The 24,650-nt window shown below is 44.8% G+C and overlaps 1 protein-coding gene across 1 annotated transcript in view; it reads right to left on the reverse strand.

The window, feature by feature from the left end:
• LOC119443124 (protein O-mannosyl-transferase TMTC4) overlaps positions 1 to 24,650 on the reverse strand; it is a 45,032-nt gene that overhangs the window by 12,293 nt on the left and 8,089 nt on the right. Inside the window, exons 4-13 of the mRNA XM_037708275.2 lie at positions 23,853 to 23,940; positions 19,049 to 19,140; positions 16,996 to 17,085; positions 16,499 to 16,651; positions 14,117 to 14,319; positions 9,363 to 9,540; positions 9,007 to 9,063; positions 7,977 to 8,048; positions 7,404 to 7,591; positions 3,741 to 3,882 (exon numbers count right to left, since the gene is read on the reverse strand). Coding sequence (XP_037564203.1) covers positions 3,741 to 3,882; positions 7,404 to 7,591; positions 7,977 to 8,048; positions 9,007 to 9,063; positions 9,363 to 9,540; positions 14,117 to 14,319; positions 16,499 to 16,651; positions 16,996 to 17,085; positions 19,049 to 19,140; positions 23,853 to 23,940 — 1,263 coding nt within the window. The remainder of the gene's footprint in view (positions 1 to 3,740; positions 3,883 to 7,403; positions 7,592 to 7,976; positions 8,049 to 9,006; positions 9,064 to 9,362; positions 9,541 to 14,116; positions 14,320 to 16,498; positions 16,652 to 16,995; positions 17,086 to 19,048; positions 19,141 to 23,852; positions 23,941 to 24,650) is intronic.

Here is a 24,650-nt window from a genome sequence, read left to right on the forward strand (position 1 = left end):
TGCCCCGGATTAAAGATCTCTGGTCAGCGTCGTCCGGGGGATAGAAGTTCACAAAGCTCGACCTCAGAGATGCTTACCAGCAGCTGGTGCTCCAGGATGCCTCCCGGAAGTATGTCACGATATTGACAACTGTGGGGCTCTTCCAGTACACGCGCTTACCGTTTGGCGTGGCCTAAGCACCGGCCATTTTTCAAATGGAGATGGACAACCAGAGGCATGAGGCACGTAGCAGTGTACTTGGACGACATCCTGGTTACCGGCACCAAACACGGGGACCACCTGCAGAACCTGCACAACGTCCTGGCACGATTGCAGGACACCGGTCTCAAGCTCAAGCTGGAAAAGTGCGTCTTCCTGGCCCCCAGTGTTGAGTACCTGGAACACGTCATTTCCCAGGCCGGCCTGTCCCCGGCCCCCTTCAAAGTTGATGCTGTGCTCAAGGCGCCAAAGCCCCACAATAAGAAGTAGCTTCAGAGCTACCTCGGCCTCATCAACTTCTACAGGAGTTTCCTACTGAACCTGTTGGCGGTGCATCCACAGCTGCTCCATCTTCTGCTTCGAGATGGTCAGCAGGGGGCCCGGAAGAACGAGCAGGACGTGGCATTCCAGCGCAGCAAGGAGCTAATCACCAAGGCTCCAGTGCTGGTACACTTCGATCCGAACAAGCCTGTCGTCCTTACAGTAGATGCGTCACCATACGGCGTGGGAGCGTCCTGGCGCACCGGGACAAGGATGGCCAGGAACACCCTGTGTTGTTTGCTTTCTGTCGGCTTCTTGCTGCAGAGCAACGTTACAGCCAGCTGGACAAGGAAGGCCTGGCCCTCATGTTCGGGGTCAAGCACTTTCACCAGTACCTGTGAGGCAGGAAATTTGAGGCAGTCACGGACCACAAGCCACTGCAGGGGCTGCTGGGGCCGGACAAGGCAGTTCCCGTGCAGGCATCACTTCGAGTGGTACGCTGGGCCTTGAGGCTTGTGGCCTACAGCTACCGGCTGGTCTACCGTCCGGAAAAGGACCTGGGACCTGCCGATGCCCTGAGCCGCCTGCCCCTGCCGGAGGTGCCTGCTACTGTTCCAGAGCCTGCTGAAGTGTTCATGCTAGAGCACGCGTACCCGGAGGTACTCATCAGATCTGCGGTGTCGTAGGCGACCAGCCAGGACCCAACCTGTCCCAGGTGGTCAAAGTAGTGTCCTGACGGGAGGAGTTCGTGCAGCAGGCTAACAGCCACAAGGCTGCCGAGCTGAGCCTGCAGCAGGGCTGCCTACTGTGGGGTTCCAGGGTGGTGATCCCACAAAGTCTCCGGTCCAGGGTCCTGCAGCTGCTGCACGCGGGTCATCCTGGTGTGGAAAAGACAAAGATGGTGGCCCGGTCCCACGTTTGGTGGCCTGGCCTGGATCAGGACATCGCTCACATGGGGCAGAGCTGCCAAGTCTGCCAGGAGCACCAGCGGGTCTCACGTCATGTGGAGATCACCCCCTGGCCATTCCCACAGAGACCCTGGTCCCGCTTGCATGTGGATTTTGAGGGCCCCTTCAAGGGCCACTATAGTGGTGGACGCCTTTTCGAAGTGGGTGGAGGTCCTACCTGTTACCACTCCTTCAGCAGGCGCGACCATTGCAGCGCTGCGACAAGTCTTCGCCGCCCAGGGGTTGCCAGATGTCATCGTGTCCGACAATGGCCCCGCTTTCGCCAGCACAGAGTACCTGGCCTGGCTGATAAAGAACGGAATCCGCCGGATGATGGTTCCGCCGTACCACCCTGCTTCAAATGGTGCAGCCGAGCGGGTGGTGCAGACAATCAAGGACAAGCTCAAGAAAAGTAAGGCTGGAGATTTCCGGACGCAGGTTGCCCGGGTACTGTTTCAGTACCGGACCACGCCCCGCGATGTCACTGGCCGTGCCCCCTGTGAGCTTCTGTTGAGCCGGATGGTCAAGACACCCTTGGATGTCTTGCATCTGGACCCCTGGTCCACAGCGCTCCTGAAACAGCTGAAGCAGAAGCTGTCTGCTGACCGAGGGTGCCGTCCCGGGCCTTTGACGGAGTCGGGAGCTCCGGTCTTCGCCAGAAACTTCTGTCCTGGTTTGCCGGACAGGTGCTATTTCCTGCCAGCGCCTCATCGCTGCTCGTCCGCATGCCGGACGGAAACACGTGGCACCAGCACGCCGACCATATTCGGCCTCGCCTCGCGACCCAGTTTGCAACCTCGGGCGACACTTCATAAGTCCAGCCCCCAGGGAGGCCAATGGCAACACCGGTCACTGCCAGCGAAGCACCAGGGGCGGCAAGCAACGCTAGTTGTGCGGCGCCCGTTGGGCCACTATCAAGTTCGGCGCCATTCTCAAGTCCGGTCACTGCTAACCCTCCGGACGGAGCAAGCTTGGCGCAGGCCGCACCCGGCGTTGCGACACCCGGATTATCGACACCTGTGCCCAGGCGGAGTACTCAACAGCGGAGGCTGCCGGACCGTTACTCGCCTGGATAACAGGAGTTTTTTTTTTGTTTGTTTCTGTTGTTTGTGTGAACAAACGAACTGAGGGTAAGGGGGTGTGACGATCATGTGACGTCACCTTGGTCATATTTTTCGTTGGCCCATTAGGCTCAGTGGCCCGCAAAGCTCTGTGGGCAACATTGGTTCACCACACCGAATAAACACTGACGAGCACAGGTGCTCGGCGGTCAATCATTGTTCACCACCAGCACACTGCATGTCGTCTCTGGGTCGAAGGTTGTCTCGACCCCCCCCCCCCTCGTTCACGAGTCCGGGGCGGAACGTGACACGGACTCCAAAAGTGAAAATGAAGAACTAGCGCCTGTGCTGCCAATGAGCTGCCATCAGTGTACAGAGATGATACGACCCTAGCCGAAATTCAAGCAGACATTATGGCGTGTAAGTGGAATGCCGTACAAAAGCAAATCAACAAATTTTTTAGCCACTAGAGCAGTAAAAGGCAGCGATTTGACTGGCACTGAACACCCCAGTTGATGATAGCGCCGGCTACTATGGCAGCACCTGCTGTCCGCATTTATTTTACATTTTTTTTATTATCATCTCTGTTCAGGACCACCTCAACGATGCATTGGCAGAGTTGCGATGGTTTGCCACTCCATCCTTGACCGTTTCCCTCAGAGAAATGCCTATAAAATGATGTTTTATGCATGCATAAAACATTGTTTTTTTGAGCTGCCTGATTTTTTGGACGTTTCTGCGGTCCCTAGGCAGCCCCTAGCAAATTGGACATTGACTGTATTGTAAATGTTTACCTTAAATCTTCTTGCATTTTTGGTGCATCTAACATAAATGTACCCACATAAGCATGCACTCAGTATGGCGGTTAACTTGATACAACTTTGTAACACTCGTCACTACACATTTTGGTATGCTCAATTGTTTGCAAAGTTGTCATGGCAACTGCATCTACCTCATGACAGCACTGCTAGTACACGGCTTGTAAATTGTTTATACAGTGGTGTTTCAGCGAAAGAAAGACAAGTAAGTGCCATAATGCATGTTTGGCAAAAACCAAAGGATACGAGTGATAAAACAAATAAGTCACGAAGAAAATGTCATTAATCTTACATATGAATAAAAAGTTAAATAAATGGAAAGTAATGTCCCTGGATAAAAAAAAAAGAAAACACATGCCAAACTTCTGCAAAGTAAACACTGACAACACTGAAAACACTTGTGTGGCCATTAAGCCATAAGACCTAACCCTATTACACCCATTTTCAGTACTCACCAGGTTTCCAAGATTGTAGTAGCAGTCTGGATACTTGGTTCTGTGGCTTATGGCAGTTCGGTAGCTCTGCTCAGCGTCATCCAGCAGGCCTAAACTGCTCTGAACAATGCCTAGGTTCATCCAGGCAGCTGCGAAATCTGGCCTGCATGACAAGGGGACCATGCGTGTCATTTGGCGCACACACTTGAGCTAGCAAGGCCTGACAGCAGGGAAATGTATAATGGAGATATAAATGGGGTAGAGAATACCAAGAGAATAACCTGTCCATGCAGCAAGACTCATCAATTTGTGAGGTTAAACATCCCAAGGCAACACTGGAGATATGAGAGATGCCCCAACGGAAGGCTCCTGATTAATTTTCACCACCTAGGGCTCTTTATACAGGGTGTCCCAACCTCATGCACCAAGATTTCAAAATATGCAAATGCCACGTAGCTGGACAGAACCAAGGTAATGTTGTTTGCTGTTGCTTGGAGATACTCAAGTTATTTTTTTTTTCATTCTGCCTAATCACATTAGTTTTAATTAATCAACTTCTCAAATGTTATAATTAGATGAAAAGTGTCACTGAGAAAATTATAGAGCAACATGAAAAACTCCCGACACAGCTTTCTGTGGCTTAATATGTGCTACATAAAAGTGTTTTTCCAAGCATGAAAGAAGCCCGTGAATACACGCAAAATTTCCACGCTACTAGGCGCTCGAGGCACTTTGCATGAATATCAAATTGAACATTGAATAGTCAAATGCAGACACATCTATTTACAGCAGGAAGATTTCCTTCAGAATAATTAGGCACCACTCCTGTACTGGCTAGCGCTAAAAAAAGAACAGATAAACTATCAGGGACAAAGGATAAGTTTTAAACACAAGAACACTAATTGTCATGAAAAAGAAAACTGCATGAATAGCCTCTCAAGATCTTTAGAGCCTGGTTTCAAACAAGATTTCAAGGAATGAGTGGCTGCTGCATGATTAGCTTTACAAAAACGCTAAATAAATGGTTGTTGAGAAAAAGATCGAAAGTTGCGGAACAAGAAAAAAAAAAAAAGCTGGTGAGGGACTTGTGTCTTAGACATATGTAAAAGGGTTCGTTGCAAGGAAAACCTCACTGTTTGCAGCATAAAATATAAAACTGCTACATGATTACACTGGCAAGAACACTAAATTACCGACTACGAGCAAAAATCACAGGCTGCCAAGCAGGCTCCCACCACGGAACCAAAACCAAAGCTTGCATCGCAAAGCTTTGATGCTGTATCACTTCTGATAAAGTGTGATACACTTAGTTTAGCAGACAGAGAACAGTGACAAGACTGTAACAGTCTGTTGGTGCGAAATATTTGGTTAGTTTTGATTATTCAAAAATATTGAATACTAGTTAATTTACGAATACAAATAGTAGCGTGTAAAACTCGAGTCGTATTTAAAACTTCCAATATTTTACCCACCCCTAGTTCTTTAATATGCAGCTATATCCAAGTGCATGAGTGCTCCTGCTTTTTGCCACCATCAAAATGTGGCAGCAGCAGCCAGGAAATGAGCCTGTGACCTCAAGCTCAGCAGCAGAATGCCACAGCCACTCAGCCAGGTTGCAATAAAAGAAAAATTTGCCTTTGACACAAAGGATATGCACAAAGCTTGCTTCAAGCATCTTGATAAGTTCTTGGCTGCATATCTCCAAAATACATATGTGTTCGCACTAAGTGCACACTATTAAAGCTGTCTTCACAAGTCATTCCTTGGCGCACACCATCATCCCATTATCCTGCAGGACCACGAAAGCCACCAAGACCATTATGCAGCTACACTTCCAACATATTTTGATGCTCACCTCTTCCCATTCCTCCGCTACACCCACCTGCAGGACTGACAACAAGCTGGATATTTTGCTACATCACATCCACATCCAAACACTAGCAAAAATTCTATTGTGTGCACTGTTTTCACACAACAGAATTTGTGTGAAAACAGTGCACACTGTGTGCACTGTTTTCACACAGTGTTTCACACAGTTTTTTCACACAGTGTTTTCACACAGTGTTTTACACAGTGTTTTCACAGTGTTTTCACACAGTTTTCACACCATGGGTACACTCTGAAAACACATTGTTTTCAGAGTGTACCCATGGCTCTAAATGCATTTCATTTACCAGCAACCCTGCTGCACCTTGCATGTTGTCTGTGCTCTGTAGTGTTCCTTATTATTCGTATGGCAATAGTTTTTCTAGGCTTGAGAGTGTTTTCACAATTTCGTCAGTGTTAGCCTGTTATTGCTCTTGCAAAAGACGTGCCTGGTGTATTTGAGCCTTCACGAACATTATAACTTCAATAGCAAGAAGGGCCCATCATAAGCAGATTGAACCCGTCTCATGAAAGCTCTACTAGTATAGTACATACTCGAACCTAAATGAACACCACCATGTTCAGGAGTGTACAATTACGCACATACAGGGTCCTGAATATTTCGCTGCGCCTGTTCAAAAAAAGGTTTTGCGCTCACCGCTGCACTGCTCTTGCTCAAATTTTGCAGAACGATCGCATTTTGGGGTCGACTTCGTTTAGTATAACTCTCACCACAGCAGGCCCGTAGCCAGGAATTTTTTCAGGGGGGGGGGATCTTGCTGGAGGCCTTGACTGTGTGAGGAAAGCACCTATTTTTCAGTAATTATTTTCAGTAAAGATCTAAATTTTGGGAGAGGGGGGGGGGGGGGGCTTGGGCCCCTAGCCCTACCCCCCCCCCCTGGCTACGGGCCTGCACCACAGTTAATTGCCTGGTTTCTAGGAAAAAAGTGCAAATTTGCATTCACTTATGGGGATATGCACTGCTGCAGTGACAGCGCTAGCATAAACTTGTGTCTCAAAACTGTCTCAACTTGATCCAGATCCACGGCTCTGCCTCTGTGTTCCCCTGAAAGTCACAGACTACCTGAAAACACAACCCTCACCTTGAGTTATACCCATGTCACACAGGCACCAGTGAACTCCTTTTAACTCCTTAGTCCTTATCTCAAGAGAAATTCACTCGGTGTCATATGGGAACTCTTCTGCCAAGGGAGTTTAATGAAGCTTTTGGAGAAGGGAGGTCGACAATCTCCACTGTTTCATGTCAACCTGTCATTCCCACAGTGTTGAGATACAACTGAGCTTAATTTTTGTTTGTCATAGGCTTAGCCTTGCTTGTAATCACACCATTTTGTTCCATAATAAAACAGTTCAAGCCCTGCTTGATTGCACTTACGCTTGCTGCTTCCCTACTCTTAATATAGAGCACTCTTTGATTGTACACATAGGTGCCAACTTTCTCTTGATCACTGCGAGGTTTACTGCATGTCGTGTTCCTCATCATGCTTGGCCCCTGTGTGCAGAATGGGCAGTCTAGCACCTGTACAGAGTCCACAGCAAGGAAAGCTTACGAGACTGCCAGGCACAAAATTTGCGGTGCACGCACACGATCACAGCAAGAACAGAAAATGTCGGTAGCCACACCACACTGTACACAAACACACATGTGAGCACAAGGTTGCCAGTATCACTATGTTTAGTGAGTGCACTTTAATTTACCAACATATTACCAACACAATATTTTTCTTTTTTACCGAAACAAAAACAACAAAAATGTGTAAGTCAGCATGAGCTTGATGAGGAGGAAGCCCTGCCCACCTAAGCTGGACAGCCCTCTGGAGCAAAGCTTGTGCCTCTTCCAGTTCACCCGCATCCCGGAGGATGTTTGCCAGGTTGTTCATTGCCTGGTCATAGTCTGGGTGCAGGCGCAGCGCCTCCCGGTAGGCCCGGATGGCCCCCTCTCGGTTCCCGCTGTCAGCCACATTCTTCGCAAAGTTGTAGTGCACCTGGTCAACAGCAAAATATAAGGAGTGCCAACAGTAAAAAATCACCACTATGCAATTGAGTACACAGCTATTTCACTTTTGGCATGAATAAAAAAATTGAAGCACTGTAATGTAGTCATTTGCTCGAGCTGATGCTTAGGGAAGCAATGTTCCCAATTCTTTCCATGATGAGTTCAAAAGCTTTTCAGCTACTGGGTGAAAATCAGGAGGCTGAAATCAAAACTGAACTCCCTAATAATAAAGTATTTATAATAATAATAACATTCAATAATAATAATAATCAATGATGCTTCTTCCCGGAGACACAAGAAAGCTGGACATGCTGCCATAATTAACCAAAAATAGCCCAATGACTGCTCCACAGAAACACCACAGCAGTCCTCACCTTCGCATTTCCTGGACATACTTTGAGACCAGACTCGAACAGTGAAGATTCTTTTGTCCATTCACGACACCTCTGCAAAAAAGCACGATTCCACCATTATTTCAATAGCTCTTTCAATTTATTGATGCTGCAGATCAGGCTGCATAACAACAATAGGCAGGTACCACAAACTGAAACAGTCAAGTCAAACAAGCCAACACCATTAAGTACTGCCATGATATATTTGATGTTTTCTTTTTTGTAAATGAAGGTATACATATGCTCTAAACCATAAAAAATACTGCCACGTGCCAGAGCACCCTAAATAATTTACCCGAATACTTATTTCTACGAACCAGTCTAGGTTTCTGTACGTGGGAGGTGGATGCATCATAACACGACAACACAGTGGCTAGCTTTGTCCCTGCGATTGATGCGGCTGCCACATGCAAGCGCAGCAGGAACAAACACACTCAGCACTCTCCTTTACGTGTTTATGAGCAGCACCATCATACCTAGCCCGATTGCTATGTGCTGTCAGCAAATTTTGCTCTGTATGATAATGTCATGATTATGTCGATGATGCCAGGTCTGGCATTTCAAGACAACTTCAGTATCAAATCAAAATGTCTTACGAGTGTTTCCAAACTTTCATTCTTACAAGGTGTGGTGTTGTCATGTGTATGGTATAGTAGCTATAACTGAAAATGTTGTGTCAAACACGAGACACATATTTCAGGCACATCTCTGATGCAGTGTCACCTGGCATTGGCATATTCATTTGTTTTGCTTGTCATCGTCATGGCACAATTGCCAAACTGTTGCTACATTGCCCAAAATCCATATTATTCAATAGAAGCTGATATGCTACTAGTAGTACCAAGGTTTGCATTTCAACTGTGACAAAAGTGTGCCATTGTGCAGCATGAAATGGTACACCTACACCAAGAGGCACTGCACTATAAGAAATATGGTCCGTCCAATTGCCCCTTAACTCCACCTGATGACTTCAGGTACTAAGGCAGAAAGAAGAGGGAGATAAGAAACCAACCTGTACGCTTCTAACAGTGAAAACCAGTAGCAGCACTATCAGACAGTACTGCAACACCTGTAAGAAAAAAAGAAAAACGAACTTAAGCCAGGACAGCAAGATTCACATGCTACTGACAACAGTGAGGAAATGTCCAAGCACTGATTCTGTTCATAAAGTAGAATATATTTAATGATGAACTTCTATGTGGATTCGAAGCTGCTCACTCTGGCAGTACTGACATGGCTTACTATCAGCAGCACCAACTCTGCTGAATAAGTGTAATGCATTGAATGATAAACAATAATGACAATAAAATTAGTTATTAAATCCCAAGCTACTTGCTCATTTCTGACAGCAGTGCTGACAAGGCTCACCTGCCGGTGTTGGGGCAAAGCGGCAGCGAGGCGTGCCATTCCAAGAACGACCAGCAAGCAGAAGCCCAGGCTGGGAAGGTAGAGCACTCGCTCGGCCACAACAAAGCCCACACGAAAGAAGAGGTTCGAAGCGGGCAGAAATGGCACCGCCAACAGAGACAGCGCTATGCACAGCAATCTGCATAGCATAAGGTGCAAGAACATCTCGGGGTGTTTTTGCTATCTCTGTGGTGCAGAGAATGAGTTAGTATCTTTGTGTGACTCAGGGGAACGAAGGAGCTTGAGTTCTTGTTGGTAAAAAAGATAAGAAGCCAATAGACAGTGAAGCTTAGCAAAGCACCTGCCACAATGGCTGTGTGTGGTGCTGGCTAACACTCCCAGAGCTAGTCTTAGTATGCATATACAAATACCCAAGAATGTGGACAGGTTGACAGCTACCGCCAGAGCTCATTAGTAGAGCATCACAAGCATTATGTGAAGGTTGTCGAATTAGCTTCCACCAACTGCTAGTTGTCTTTTCTTTCACTTTCATGTTCTTAATATTTTTACACTTCAAATAAAAATGCGCTTAATTTTCCCTATGCTTTGTATGGCTTCATTGTCTATTGGATTCATGTAATTGTAACCGTGAAATTAAAGCGCTAAACACATGTACGAGTCAGAGTAAGGTATCTGATTGTGGAAAAAGCGACTATTATTTCTGGACAGAAAGCTTCTGGAACCACAGCACTCCGTACAATAAAGCGTTTCCCTCTCCACTTTAGGGAAGACACGCACCAGTGAGGCCCAGATCTGTCCCTGCCAGATAATCTGCATACACAATTTGAGAGGTTGGGGGAGGCAATGGCAAATTGGGTGCCCCCTTCAACACCTCCACACTGCCCTTGAACAAAACCGGTAACCCTGCAAATTTCCGGAATCTCACTTTATCCACAATGGTTCATTGGTCCTCTTTACTTTTTCTCCCCGTAATGTACATTCCCTTTTGGTCGCACCCACCTTCTAGCCGTTGTTCAGCTGATCAGTCATTGCAGGTGCAACCAGCAGTATTCTCCCCCCTCCGTTCTTTCTTCCAATAGCCACAAAAATACTATCTTTTTCCAGAACGGCACATACGTGTGGTTAGCACATGTCACTTATATGTATAGTGGTATCTTGTTGATCCGATTCTGCATAACACGCTTCTCAGGATAATACGTTTTTTTGTTCTTTTCCCGGCCAATGACTTATAAGAGCAATGTATTTCGGAATAATATGATTTTTGGATGATACATTTTATTTTTCGGTTCACGTGAAGATTGTATCAGCGAGATTCCACTGTACTGTTTGGCCTTGTTATAATTGAGCCACATTTTACATATAATACCTTTGTTATAACCGATATACATTCTAAGAATATATTCGTTAAATGCTGACATGAGCAAGAAACACTTTAGATTAACTTTATATTGTCAGGTATTTTGTCGGTAACTACGTTCATTCTACCAGGATTCGACTGTATTTCTTATTAATTAACAGCTAACATAAACATATGAAACAGCCTCTTGTAGTAAACACACCATTACTACTCGGAATGTGAGTCGGTGTTATGCACCATACACAGACGTGAGCGAAATTGTGCCTTAAAAGTACCAGGTTAAAAGGGCATGGTTGTCTTCATTGCAAGAATTGCGTTTCATATACAGTCGACTTCCGTTAATTCGACCCTGACGGGACCAATGAAATTGGTCCCGTCAGCGGGTCAAATTGAACAAGACACAGAAAAAATGACAGAACACACCGCTGATTCATTTGGCAGTATTTGCCTGGTTCTAACACACCCCTAAATCAAATGCGCACCCAATTTCTATGCATTCAAAGTAGAAAACTATTGTAGACATGACATTAAAGCTCCTAAACAAAGTAGAAACCGAATGCGCACCCAATCTTTCAGCAAGAAAAACGTAGCATGCCTCCGATTATGGCAATAAGCAAAAAAATGAAACCAGTGAGCTTCACTTTCACAGAGTGGAAATATATTTACTTAATGCCGTCATCACTCTCAAGCAGCACTTGACCACTGTCTATGAAGAACCACTACATGTCGTCCTCCGTACGGTACATAGCGTGTTTGATATATATTCTGAATTTATCAAACAATTGTGCCCCAATCGTAAACAGGATGGTGGCTCACACCCCGACTAACCACTTCACTAGTCCCGCAACGCATGCAATTCTGCGGACCAGCAAGAACACGTGACACAACTTGTTGCCAGTAGCTTAACATGTAAAACAACTTATCGTTTGAGTACACATTTGTAATCAGTCTTAAAGCGGCATGCTGTCATCATTATGCTATGCGAGAACTCATTCTGTGTGCATTCCTCCATGGTCAGCATCCATGGTCACCATCTTGCGATGGCAATGGCGATGATGCATCATCTATACTCATTAGTTAGCATCATCTAACTCATTTGGGACCATAGAAATGTATGGGCACCGGCTGGCAGGGACCTTCGGTCAGGACTGAGCTAACCAAAGTTGAATTGACGGAAGATAGCATCTGCTAACTTGATTTCGACTATATCATCACCGAATGGAGCGGCATGACTCAAAATTGTGCTTCTGTTTTGTGTTGTTTCTCATCTGAAATCACACAGAGGTGAGTAAGTTCACTTTTACATGAATCAGTGGAACATTTTTACTTTAAATTGTTTGGCAGAAGGCAAGGCTATCTAGAAAAAAGACACAGCACCACAGCAACATTGACAGGCCACTGTGTACAGAGAAGTGATGTCAAGCACAGTAGACATTAGAGGTGTGCAAATACTACCGTAAAATTCCGAGCAAGTGCCCCCACCTGTGCAAGAGCCCTTACTTCACTGCTAATTTCAAATTTCCGCGACATTCCGGGAAAGTGCACCAGGGTGCCCTGATGTGCCGTTTCATCCAATCAGGTCGCACGCGGACGCCCTGGTGCGCACATGTGCGTATCGGGGCGAACTGCGGCCGGCGAGATCTGCCTGTCACACAGAACAGAGGATTTTGCTGCGGCACAGTGACATGACCACTCAGCGACAGAGGAGGGGTTGCAGCTAGCTCTGGCGTCACCGGCAGCTTCACCGCTGCTGATCACTCGCCACCGATATCGTCACTAGGCCTTTTCTGGTTCACTTTGAATGTGTAGCAGATGGCGCTTCAGAACGAACTGCCGACGCTCCCAAGCATCAATGTTTTGTTACCGTTGTTGCCGCTTTACCCTCTGATCGCAATAATTTCACACAAAGAAGAAAACATGCTGATATTTGCGACGCCGCCAGCTGAGATGCGAGCATGGCCGAGCCGCGGTACGCTGTCCGCCATTGGTAGCCATGCACTGCAGCTGAGCTTGACTTGTATCGGAACTCTCATTAGTGCTAAACGTTTGACCGTGGACATGGTTTTTTGATAAAGTGGACATTACGCATCACTTTACTCTAGCGAACATCATTTTGCATAACCAATGTTCGTGTCGCCGGTCGCGGCGACGCGCCAGTGCAGCATCGATGCGCTATTTCTGCAGTTCTTTCGATGGTTTTCGGTGTGATAAACAGCACTAACAAATCTTTGGCTTAATAAAGTTGATGTTAAATAAAATTTTAATTCCATTCCCACTGTGCTTTTTTTTTCTGGCAGGACAATTTTGTCGTTGCCATCTTGAATTTTGGTGCCATTCCAGTATAGTGGCCCCCTTAACTTTGCCGGTAATTTCGACTTTCTTGAGGGGGGGTACTTGCTCTGAATTTTACGGTAGTGATTTTTGAGACCGAATTAAATACAAATGAAATAGCGCTAGAAGTGAATTGAATTGTATCGTATATCGAATAGTTTTCAAATAATGAACAGCCATTATCACAATTGTATAAAACGATGTTCAGAACCTAGTATTCTTAATGGTAGCAAGTTTCTGTCATTGCACAGTACGTTATGAAGCGTTGTTTATTAAAAGCACAAATGGAGCATTAGGAGAAAACAAGTAGTTTCTTCGCATACACAGGACCCTTCAGAGAGTGCAAATGATTGCTGTACAGCCTGTAAAGTATGGCTACATAAGTGACGTAGCCTGCTCCACTATGCAAGTTCTCATTTTTTATGTCTGTACTATGCCGCGAGGGTGAAAACTTACTGTACTTTTGCTCCAATTATATGTTTAACTGGGCGCAGTGGACATTCTTAAATATTACAAAAGTATTAGAAAAATATTTGCATTTATGAATGGTGACCATTTGATTCGAAGACCGACTTCAATAGGACACTATTCGATTCGTTATTGGAAATTTTCAAATATTCGCACACCCCTAGTAGACTTGCTTTTGATTAACCCGAAGGAACCTTGGAAATCTGCCGATTTCACTGAAACCTTGCCTAAACAGATGTGCCCTGCTTCTGTGTAAAAGTAAACGAGGACGCTCAAACTTTTCTGCTCATATTCGGGAGTTTTCATTTTCATGGAAAGTCCATTGTATGTGGTTGCCAAAAATGAAAAATGATCAAAACTGTAGGTGACCATTCTAATTGGTCCCATGATTCAGATTACTGCTAGTCCAATGATCTATGTGACTGCGGATGCACAATAGGTCATGACAGTCAAAGCACTTTACTCAAGAGCTGTTTTTACACAAGCGTCTGATTGCAACTTGACATAAAAAGCATGCCCTGTAGGCCAGGCCATAAATTTCATAGAAGCATAGAGCTCAAAGTGTTTCCAAAAGAACAGCATTCATTGGGAGGCCTACCTTCGCAGCTGGGCATCTGCTGCCAGCACCATTCGGCTGATAAGCACAGAAAGGGAGAGCCAGAAGGCAACAACGCTGACAATGCGAACATCTGTGATGGAACGGATGAGGGACAAGCAGCCCATGGACCAGTCAAAGCACAGCCATTGTGGACACAGCAACAGCCAGGCGTTAAGGGCATACACGTGGTTGTAGTTTGCCACCTGCAAGCATGTGTCCACACACATTAACATACAGCAGCAGAGCATCATTTTTCACAGGTACAATGCAATGCATTGTTTAAACACTGGGACAAGAGTGCAGCCAGAAGAGTGCAGTACAGTGTGCTCATGCTGTAAAACAGGCAGTGCAAAATTATGCTTACAAAAAGAAGTGGACAGGACATGACTAATTCTAAAATGACACTTCGATTGCAAAGAGCTGCTTGTATACAAAGTAGAAAAATGTCAGAAAAAGCATTCACAAGATATAAAGTCATAGAAACAGGAAAATATAACACTAATATGACACACAGTGACCACAACCACTCCTTATTTAAGGCAGACTCAATGAAGAACATTTCATGGATGATCATCATCAGCCTATATTTATGTCCACTGCAGGACGAAGGCCTCTCCCTGCGATCTCCAATTACCCCTGTTTTGCGCTAGCTGATTCCAACTTGCACCTGCGAAACTCCACCTAGTTTTCTGCCACCTAGTTTCTGCATCTTTTTAAAGCTTACACGTGCAAGCTTTAAAACAATATTACGCCCACCATTTGTTTATTTTTGCTCACATTTTATAACCAAATCAGATATTATGGTCTGCATTGTTCAATAAAGCGTTTGGCATCTTGGCTTGTGTCCTTATTCCAGAAAAAAGTAAAAGCCACCATTGTAATCTGCACCTTGCTATTGGATAAATGACCTGCTACAGAGAAATGACGTGGTCTTGCTGCGTATAGTAAAGCAAAGGAGCGGCGAAGCCAGGCAAACAATCATGCCATGTATTTGATTAAAAGACAGAAATGAAAGCTTGTAATACTGTTGCAAAATTTAAGAACAAGGGAGAAAGCTTCTTTGGGAGTTCCTAAAATAAAAACCCAGGTCACCATACAAGCTTCATTATATGCGATTATGTGAGATTATATGTGATCTACTCTTACACAAGCACTCTGTCATCTTGTAAAATTATGAAAGAATCTTGAGCATCCTTCAAGAATGCTGAAAGCATCATAAAGCTCACAATACCTACATGCACACCTCTAAACAAAGCACCCTGTTATTTAGTGCTGTTGAGAAGCATGATCCCACAAGGGCCTGTGAAGCTATTGTGCACAGCCCACTTTGATGTTTCACGCCTTCCATTCTCTCAAATTGCCAAAGCCTTTATCAACAAAAGTCTTCTACATATTCTACATTCAAAAGCCTTAGAAGAAAACAATGGCAAAAGAAACAAGCATGGGTGATGCGTGAGTGCGATTCATAGCAGCTGCCGCCGACAGACTTACCAGACGATGCGCGCTACTCTGATGTTATCTCGTAGCTATCGCTGCTGCACTACGGTTTTTTTTCTCACAATTCTACCATACCCTCCTCCGCTTTCAGCCTCAAGGTTCCACTGCACCCTCCTCTCCTCGCGTCTTTCATCCCCCATTGTGCTCCGCGTTCGCTTTCATCTTTCGCTGTGCTCGTTCGCTCGGTTACGCCGCCGCTCGCCGCAGGAATGGGCGCCTCAGAGCTGCGCTCTAATATTTAGTGCACACGGTATGCCCAGGTTACAACATTCTCTGACAAGAACAAACCTGATTAAGAACTGTTGAGTATGAATGTTGCATGAAACCTGATAAACCAGGCTCCTTTTTTAAATAAAAAGGTGAGGGGACTTCAGAAATCAGTTTGTCTTGATAGAAGTGCACTGCCCAGCATGTATGTAAAACAAAACACGAGGCTATCAGCGGGTTCATTTGGGCTGGTTGGTACATCTTGTTAAACAGCAGAATTTTGTACAGCATGACACAGGACACAGCAAAGAGGCACAGGACAGAGTGCTGTCCTGTGCCTCTCCTCTTTGTCCTGTGTCACATTATTTAAAATTTTGCTGTTTAAGAAGAGGCTATTAAGCTGAACATTATTTACAATACACACACGAACACAAAAGCAAGAAACAAGAACGAAAATGTGAGTGGTACCACAATTCATTTTTTTTTCTTGCTTTGGTAGCCATCTTTTTAGCAGCAGATATGTCTTTTAGACAGAACCACCAAGGCGAAAAAAAAAAGTTTTGCCACCAAGCTGAACAGCTTATCACGCATTTAGGCTTAACAGAGTACATCTTAACAAGAGCCTCTATAAAGAACCACGGCAAAAAATCAGTTGCACAGAAGCAGCCTTTCACGTACCCTCACAAAGAAGTTCTCCTCAAAGGATGCCGGGTTGTCAATCCTTTGGAACACCGGTGAAGACGAACCCATGACCTTCCAGCGTATAGCCAGTGCTGCACAAGCCACCGTAGCGAGGGTGCCTTGCCGCAGAGCTGCTGGGAAAAGTTGCTTCTAATGGGAAAAAAAGGAAAGCAGTTCGTCTTGACCTTCTGCGTTCAGTGGCCATTCCTTGTCTCATATTTCTGCAATTACACTTGAAATTAAGATTTTTTTTTGTCTTCAACATGGCGAACAGGAAACAACAAGTACTGAACCTGACACGAAATTGTCCTTATTAGTCAAGAAACACCCAACAGCTTAAACCATGCAATTGAAGCATCAGCACTGAGTGGCTTATCTAATGAAAATAGAGTGACTTTGAACTGTATTGGTGTTGCCTGTTTGAATGTGCAAAAATCACAAATCAAGCAGGTGAGCTGTAGCACCTGCCATAAGATCAGAACCGCGATTCGTACCTTAAGTTGAACCATGCCACTTCTTTGGGTGATGATGTAGTGAAGATCAATGTTACAGATGATAACTGTGTCGTATATTAAGCACAACCCCTGCAAAAAGAAGAAAAAGACAGCCATGCTCTTTTAACTTGGTACCAATCTCACAGCTGATGCGGCATGTTAGCGAAGAAGGGCTTTTTGGCTTATTTGGTTGGCTGAAGTTCACTAAGCAAATACAAATTTTTCGCTAACATAAGAGCAAGTGAAAAGAAATATTAGAGGCCATAAAAATTTACGAAATAGCAATGGACTCAAGTTAAATGCTGCTGCATCTAGCAGACAAGAGAGAGAGTGTGTGTGTGCATGTCTGTGAGCATGCATGCATGAGTATGTGTGTGCATGTGCACACATGTTTTATGAGAACATCCACAGCCTTTCCAAAGCGCTATATACTTTTAATTCTGTTGTGTAGTCTTTATCCTCGTGGACATTGCTGCCTACATGACAACTTGTGTATGAGTTAAGGGTTGCATTTTCATCAGTTTAATTTCAAACCATTTGCTGTCTATCAGTTTTCCATTAATGTAAACCCACCACTCACTTTTCACATAAAGCTTGTACTGCACGAGCTAGAATGCTAGAGCTATCTTCAACAAACAATAAACAAACAGCTAAAGGTTATTCCGTCTCTGTGTTCTTAAAAAGCACCCGTCTCACAGGACCCAGCACAGTGGCTATGGTGTTCTGTGGCTGAGTCACTGGTTCAATTCCTGGCTACTCCAGCCACATTCCAATGGGGTGGAATAAAAAAAGTCATATGCCAAGCACTGTGTGCACATGAAGGAACTTCAGGTGGTCAAAATTTGTCAAGCTCTGCACTATGGCATCTCTCATAGCCCCCATGTTGCTTCAGTATGTTAAACTCTATCAACAAGTAAATCAGTCAAACATTTCCCAGGAGCTGCTCCGCGTGGTGGTCAATTGATAGACACACACAGTGCAAAGGGCTATGAGGACATCACGGCAAATGTAGCGCTCTCACTGCCTTTCCGGGCTCACTGTGTTGCAACCTTCCCTCTTTCTTCATTGTTTCAAAGACAGCATACACTCCTCTCCCCAGTATGGGAGGAGTGCCATTCTTCTGCTGCAGCCTGTCTTTTGGCTTGCGACAAGTGCAACTCACTTGATTCACGAAGACTATTCCCCAGTGTCACTGCTCGGCTGCTGTTGTAAACTGTGTGGTTGTTGCATGTCGCCCACTGGTGATAATAAACACCTTTAGCAGGAGAAGATTCAAACTTGTCCCTATTGGTCCCTATATATTGTTCGCAACTACACATTGCGAGTCTTAGCGCCGAGTCTTAGTACTGAATTTTAGGGCTGTCATAATGGTGCTAGCAACTGACATTCCGCTGTTCCAGTCCAAGCCAATAACTTGCCATAAACTCTATGTCCCACACCTACTTCAAGCTTCACAGCATTTATAGCAGGACACATTAAGAAAATTAAATTATTGTGTTTTACGTGCCAAAACCACGATCTGATTATGAGGCACGCCGTAGTGGGGGACTCCTAAATAATTTGGACCACCTGGGGTTCTTAAACGTGCACCTAAATCTAAGTACACCGGTGTTTTCGCATTTCGCCTCTATCGAAATGTGGCCACCATGGCCGGGATTCAATCCCGCGACCTCGTGCTTAGCAGCCCGACACCATAGCCACTAAGCAACCACGGCGGGTGCCAGGACACATGACTAAAGATACTGGAGAAAAAAAAAAGAAGAAAGAAAGAAAGGAAGAAAGAAACACAACAAGAAGCAGAAAGTAGACAAGATGATATGAGCGATGTGTTGTCTACTTTTCTATTTGCTTCATTGTTTTCTCTGTGCAGTCTTCTGCCATGCATTCCCACCAGCTCGCTATATGTTCATACCAGAACACTGGTAATTTCAAACCATCATGTTTGCTTGTTTCTAGTGTGCTCAAACATAACTCTAGCACAAAGATTACCCTACAAGAATACAGAAGCAGCCAACAAGGTCACAAATAGGACATAGAACAAATGTATGCTTACTATGACTGTAATGCCAGGTTCCTTGCAAAGCATGGACACAACGCTCAAAGATGCAGATGTCATGAGCCAGACACACGATGACCAGGCATTCTCTGAGGAAACAATGAAAAACAAGAGTATTGTTTCCACTTCTACTATCAGAGTCACGACCACCCAATTTTCCCAACTAACAAAAAATTCACGAACGATTACGATACTCCCTAATGCGAAGTTAGAGTGCAGCTTTATACATGTTTTCATTTCACGATATATTAGCTGGCATGGACAATCTGTCTCGTGCAGCACATTGCAAATGAACCAAAGTCTGCCGTGACTGCCTTGCTAATCTGGAGAACGCGACAACCAGCGCGTGGGTGATGCGTGGGCACGATTCACAGCAGCCGCCGCCGCCGCCAGACCTACGAGACGACACGCGCCACTCTGGCGCCATCTTGTAGCCATCATCGCCACACTTTCATTTTCTTCTCATGCTTTCGCCATAGCCTCCTCCGCTTTCCGCCTCACACTTTCATCCCCCACTGCGCTCCACGTTCGCTTTCATCTTTCGCTGTACTCGTTCGCTCGGTTAAGCCACCGCTCACCGCAGGAACAACCACCTAAGAGCTGTGCTCTAAAAGAAAAAGCCTTTCCTAAGCAGTCCACTGATCTCTGTCCTGCTCCCTACCGTATCAAACCCACTATCATTTTCAATGTTTCTTTATAACTTTTATAACTTCGCTGAGAACAGTGACACTAGAAAACCACAAATTGCATTGTTAGAATACACCACACTTGTCCACTCTACGACATAATATGCCACCATTAATTGGAGCCTGCATCAGATGTACCTAATCACACAACTAGAAGAAATACAAAATAAAGTAACAAGATTTAAAAAGTATGTACGCACACAACTACAGCATCACTGAAACCAGGGAATGGCTTTTTTTGATCGACTAGTGCTGTTGTCACATTTTCACATCCTGTAAATTCCAGTTAAGCAAATCTTACGTCAACATTAAGGACACCATGTTTTTCAGCATTTAGATCACCTTTTTAAAGTACAGCCTTGTTTTGCATGCACTAACCTACATCACCATTCACCACTTTTCTTGGCAATTCTATATCATTATATCACTTCCACCAAAGGCAATTTAGAAGTTGAAACTTCTAAAGGTGAAATTTTTCTCTCAGCTCAGTGCATTTATGGCATATGTATTTTTGCTGAAAGGTATTTCTGTTGCTAGGTTTTACTTATGTTTTTCAATTGGCACGTTCCTTATCCCCTTTCACATTACAAAGTGCCTAAATGGGCCCTTGAGTGCATGAATAGAAAAAGAACAATAAGTGATTTCAACGAAATCTTCGAACATAAAAGAAGATTGTATGGAGGCAGAATGGTTTCTTTGCACCCACCGCCATGGCTCAATGGTTTGAGATTTACCGTGTTTGCATGAATATAACACAAGATATTTTTTATAAATTTTTGGCCTCACAACACACCTCACATTAAATTGGGGTTCGTGACATAAATATAATTCATTCTTTATTCTTTAAATATTTTTGCCTGCGTGGCATGCTCTCCGAGTAACGCTATGCTTCGCGCAAGAGCGGCGAGGTGAAAGCTGTGCATTTAGCGTAGTCTTTTACAGCGAAGCTGTTATAGGCTGCATTCCAGGAGATTGCATCCGAAGAAAACCGGAAGTGTAGTGTACAACAATTTCAGACACGTCACCCCACCTCATGGAGCCGTATGAAAATGCAGGGCTGGCAGCGTTTTCAAACTTAGGATAGTAAAAAGTGTGCATTATACAGTATAGACCACTTATAACGTAACCACTTATAGTGCAGGACTGCATATAATACGGTCTTTTCAGACTCCCGTTAATTTTTCCATAGCACTCTATGTATACACATATCGCTTATAGTGCAGTTGCGGGACGTGGTGACGCGTCCATTACTTGCCTCAGCTGCCTCCGTTGCCTCCGCGTTTACAATGCAAGCGTGTCATGCCGGTGCTGCGCAGCAAGCCTCCGTTTCGATGAATATCGTAGACGGTGGCTTTGTGCACGACACGAAGCTTTGACCACAGCTTTAGAGGACATATAAGTGCTTTCTGAGCTCATTACGCCTTGTCCAAACGGCGCAAGCAGCGTATACGGTGCTTGTACTAAAAGCAGGGCTAGAAATGTGTTCCGAACTATCCAAACTTTCCGCTTAAGAATTAAATCGGATTCAATGTGCTCTTTGTTCTTTATTTGGCAAACATTTTGAAGCAGCGGCTTGTCTTGTTTCTGACTCAGTAAAGTTCCTCGGTGCGGCCACTAGCTGATTGTTTATTTTCAGCCTAATCGCTCGTGGTTGTGCTCTGCTGCGATAGATTTGTTCTTGCTGTGCACAAAGCTTGGAATGTAAATGTTCTGTACTTTGCGGTAGCTTGTAGCAATGACGCATTATCGCTAGTCCCTCGCTTACTCTGTGGACCGTCAGGAAACGTTCAGCTTCCAACAGTCGTGTCTTGTCGATGTAGTCGCCGTCACTCATGCTTCGGCACATTGGTTCAAGTGTGCGCCCATTCACTTATTATTGATACGTTTACGATAGGGTGGGCGTAAGTTGGCGTGCGAGTAGGCATGGATGTGTGTAGATAACGTGCGAGAAGCTTACTATGCCAGTAAGTGGGGCTATATACTTCCTTTTGTAACGAGCGGTTCTCCGTCTTAAGTGCCAACGTTCCGGAGTTGAAGTCCTTTCTTCGGAGGTTAGCTATACAGCACTGGCGGATGAACTTTTTGATCCTTGAGCAAAGCCGTGCATCGCGAAGGGCCGGCAACACAGGCAGTCTTTAAGCAGCAGTGGCGACACAGGTTGATTCCATTCCTTATATGTAAATCACTATTTTTACAGCGAACTGCCGCGCACGTCTCCCCTTTTTCGTTACACATTTTGCAGCATGAATTGGGCACAGTGCATTAGCGAACACCCAGTTTGCATTTCCGACAGCTGATCGCACAGTAACAGGGCAGAAGCAGTAATGGTTTCATATTCGTGCGCATTCGCTGAGGCAACATATGGCGCGCCGCCGAAAGCGCCATCTCGTTCCTCTAGAGCAAACTGCTCCGCGAAAAGGGTCAATAGGTCGCGTTGAAGCGAGAGGCATGATAACACGAAGGTCAATTCGCTCGCCACGCTTCGTCACTCGAGCATTTTGACAGTTCGTTTCCTTGGTCAATGAGCGAGATGTGTTTATGTTTTCTTGTGTGCGTGTGACACCGTGCTTGTTAATTTATTTAGTAAGTGAATACGGAACCTAGAGCACGGTGACAGCGATGGCAGAAATGTGCCTGCAGTGTCCATTATCGCAATAAAATCGTTGTTTTGGTTATAGTGCGGTACCACTTATAGTGCGGATATTCGCGACTCCGGCGACTTATGTTACAAGCGGTCTACACTGTACTGCGTGTTTTGCTGGATCTTACCTTTGCTTCTTTATTACGTGACGTAGATCACCCTGGCAACCACGTGAGCGCATTAGTGCTTGCGTGCGCGCCACGATTGACGTAGCCATCTTTAATAAAACGGTTTGACAGTACGGTGACTGCGACTGTGTACGTTCCCCCTGCAACACCTACGAAAGACATCGAAATGTTCATGATAGACATGTTCGGCTGAGTGATGCCCAACGACTATAAGCCCATTCTCATCGAGGGGTTAATATTCAGTACACCAGACCCACCATAGTCACAGCTTCGCTGGCTTCCATCTTCACAGTAGTGGAAGGGCTCTGAATTTTTCTTCTCCAGATTCAGAGCGCTGTTAGTACAACATCACTGTGGTTATGGCTTTTAAATTGCAAATTTAAGCAAGACAACCAACGCGGTTGTGCAGGCACGTCAAGCGAGAGGTCTTCGAAGTTACGGGGTACATCACCGTGACTTGTGAAAGGCTCTGCCGTGTTTGATTGTGTTGCGGGCATTTTAGAGCGCAGCTCTTAGTCACCAGTTCCTGGGTTGAGCATCGGCGTGTCTCACCGTAACCATGCGAATGCGGTCGTTTCACTGCTAGTATGTTTGTTGTCGTCTTCTTCCACAGCTGGCTCCGATACCGCTCATCATGCCAGCATTCCCATACTGCCCCACCCTCTGTGAAGGCACTGACAGCACTGGCTCACTGCCAGTCAGTGCAATGATTTTCGTCTCAAATTCTTCGCCTTAATATATTGTGAAATGAAATCACACATATAGCTGCACTCGAATTTCGTATTAGAGAGTATCGAATTATCGGACATTTTTTTTTTTTTAAGTGCTGCTTGTCCTATAACCTTGGTGGATGTCGCAGAGGACAACGCCATTCTCACCAACAGTAGTAAAGATATCAGCACTCATCATCTCACTTTATTTTGCGATGGCAGTGAGCAGTAACAATAAGTAACGCCCTGTGGCAATACGCTTTTATGCATTGTTTTCTGTTTTTCTGCGTCATGATTTCGCATTATAATTGAAATATATATATATATATATATATATTTTTTTTTTTTTTTTTTTTTCCTGAGAGAAAAATAGTCCTCCCTTGTGTTATATTCATGGTCGCGTTATTTACGTGCAAATACGGTACCAGTCTTGGGGGCAGCAATCCGTTTAGACAGAATGCAAAAACGCACATGCGTATTGCGCTCTGGGTGCAGAGAACCCAGTGGGCAAAAAATAATCCAGAGCTCTCCTCTTTCATGGGCCATGTTATGGTTTGGGGCATTAAACCCCATGAATCAATGAATGAATCATTGCGTTTCAGTGCCATCATCATGTGTTCAAGAAGACGCACACACCTGACGAGCAGGAGCGAATGAAAGACAGGAAGGAGAGGATGAAGAACACAGCACACAGCAGGTCTGCCCTGCCCACCACAGCTGCCACCTGCAAGGCAGATGCATAAACACGGTGCTTAAAGTGACACTAAAAGAGAGAAATAAATGCATTAGTAAATTACCCTTCCTTTTACAATGCTGAAAATAACACACTTACCGTGAGACGAGGCTTATTAGTAAGACAGAAAAGGTTCAAAACATAAAATGGGTGGCAACAACGCTTTCAAGGGCCTGTGACATATAATTAATTTTCATGGCACCTGGGCGGGCCTAGTTGATTTTCTATCGATAAAGATTGGCTGTATTTTAATTTAAAGGAGCCAAAGACTGAACTTGACAAGATTCAAATACTTTTTACTATGCCCACAAGTACTTTTACTATGCCTACAATGGCCATATACTTCGAAATTATGATGTCACACTGGCGTAACAACACTAGGTTATTGACGTGAAATTAAAAAAAAAAGAAATTCGGCCTTCATTTTCTCTTCTGGTAATCAACACTTTTACCACAAAATTAATGAAAAGAGTTTCAAAAGGATACTTTATCAGGCTAGGCTGATGCGACAATCCTCAAGGTGTATGCAGATCAAAAATTTAGATATTCTTTTTTAAAACACAGCAAACATGAGAGTACATTTCCCAGACCTGCCTTATGACAATGTGTAAGGCTGAAACTGGACCCATGCAATAGAAATTCGTTAATGAGTAAGTCTGGTGTGTAGCAGGATTTTTATGCAGTTATCCATTGTGAGCCAT

Source organism: Dermacentor silvarum, chromosome 2 (genome assembly GCF_013339745.2).
Source record: "Dermacentor silvarum isolate Dsil-2018 chromosome 2, BIME_Dsil_1.4, whole genome shotgun sequence".
In the NCBI taxonomy this organism is placed as follows: Eukaryota; Metazoa; Arthropoda; class Arachnida; order Ixodida; family Ixodidae; genus Dermacentor; species Dermacentor silvarum.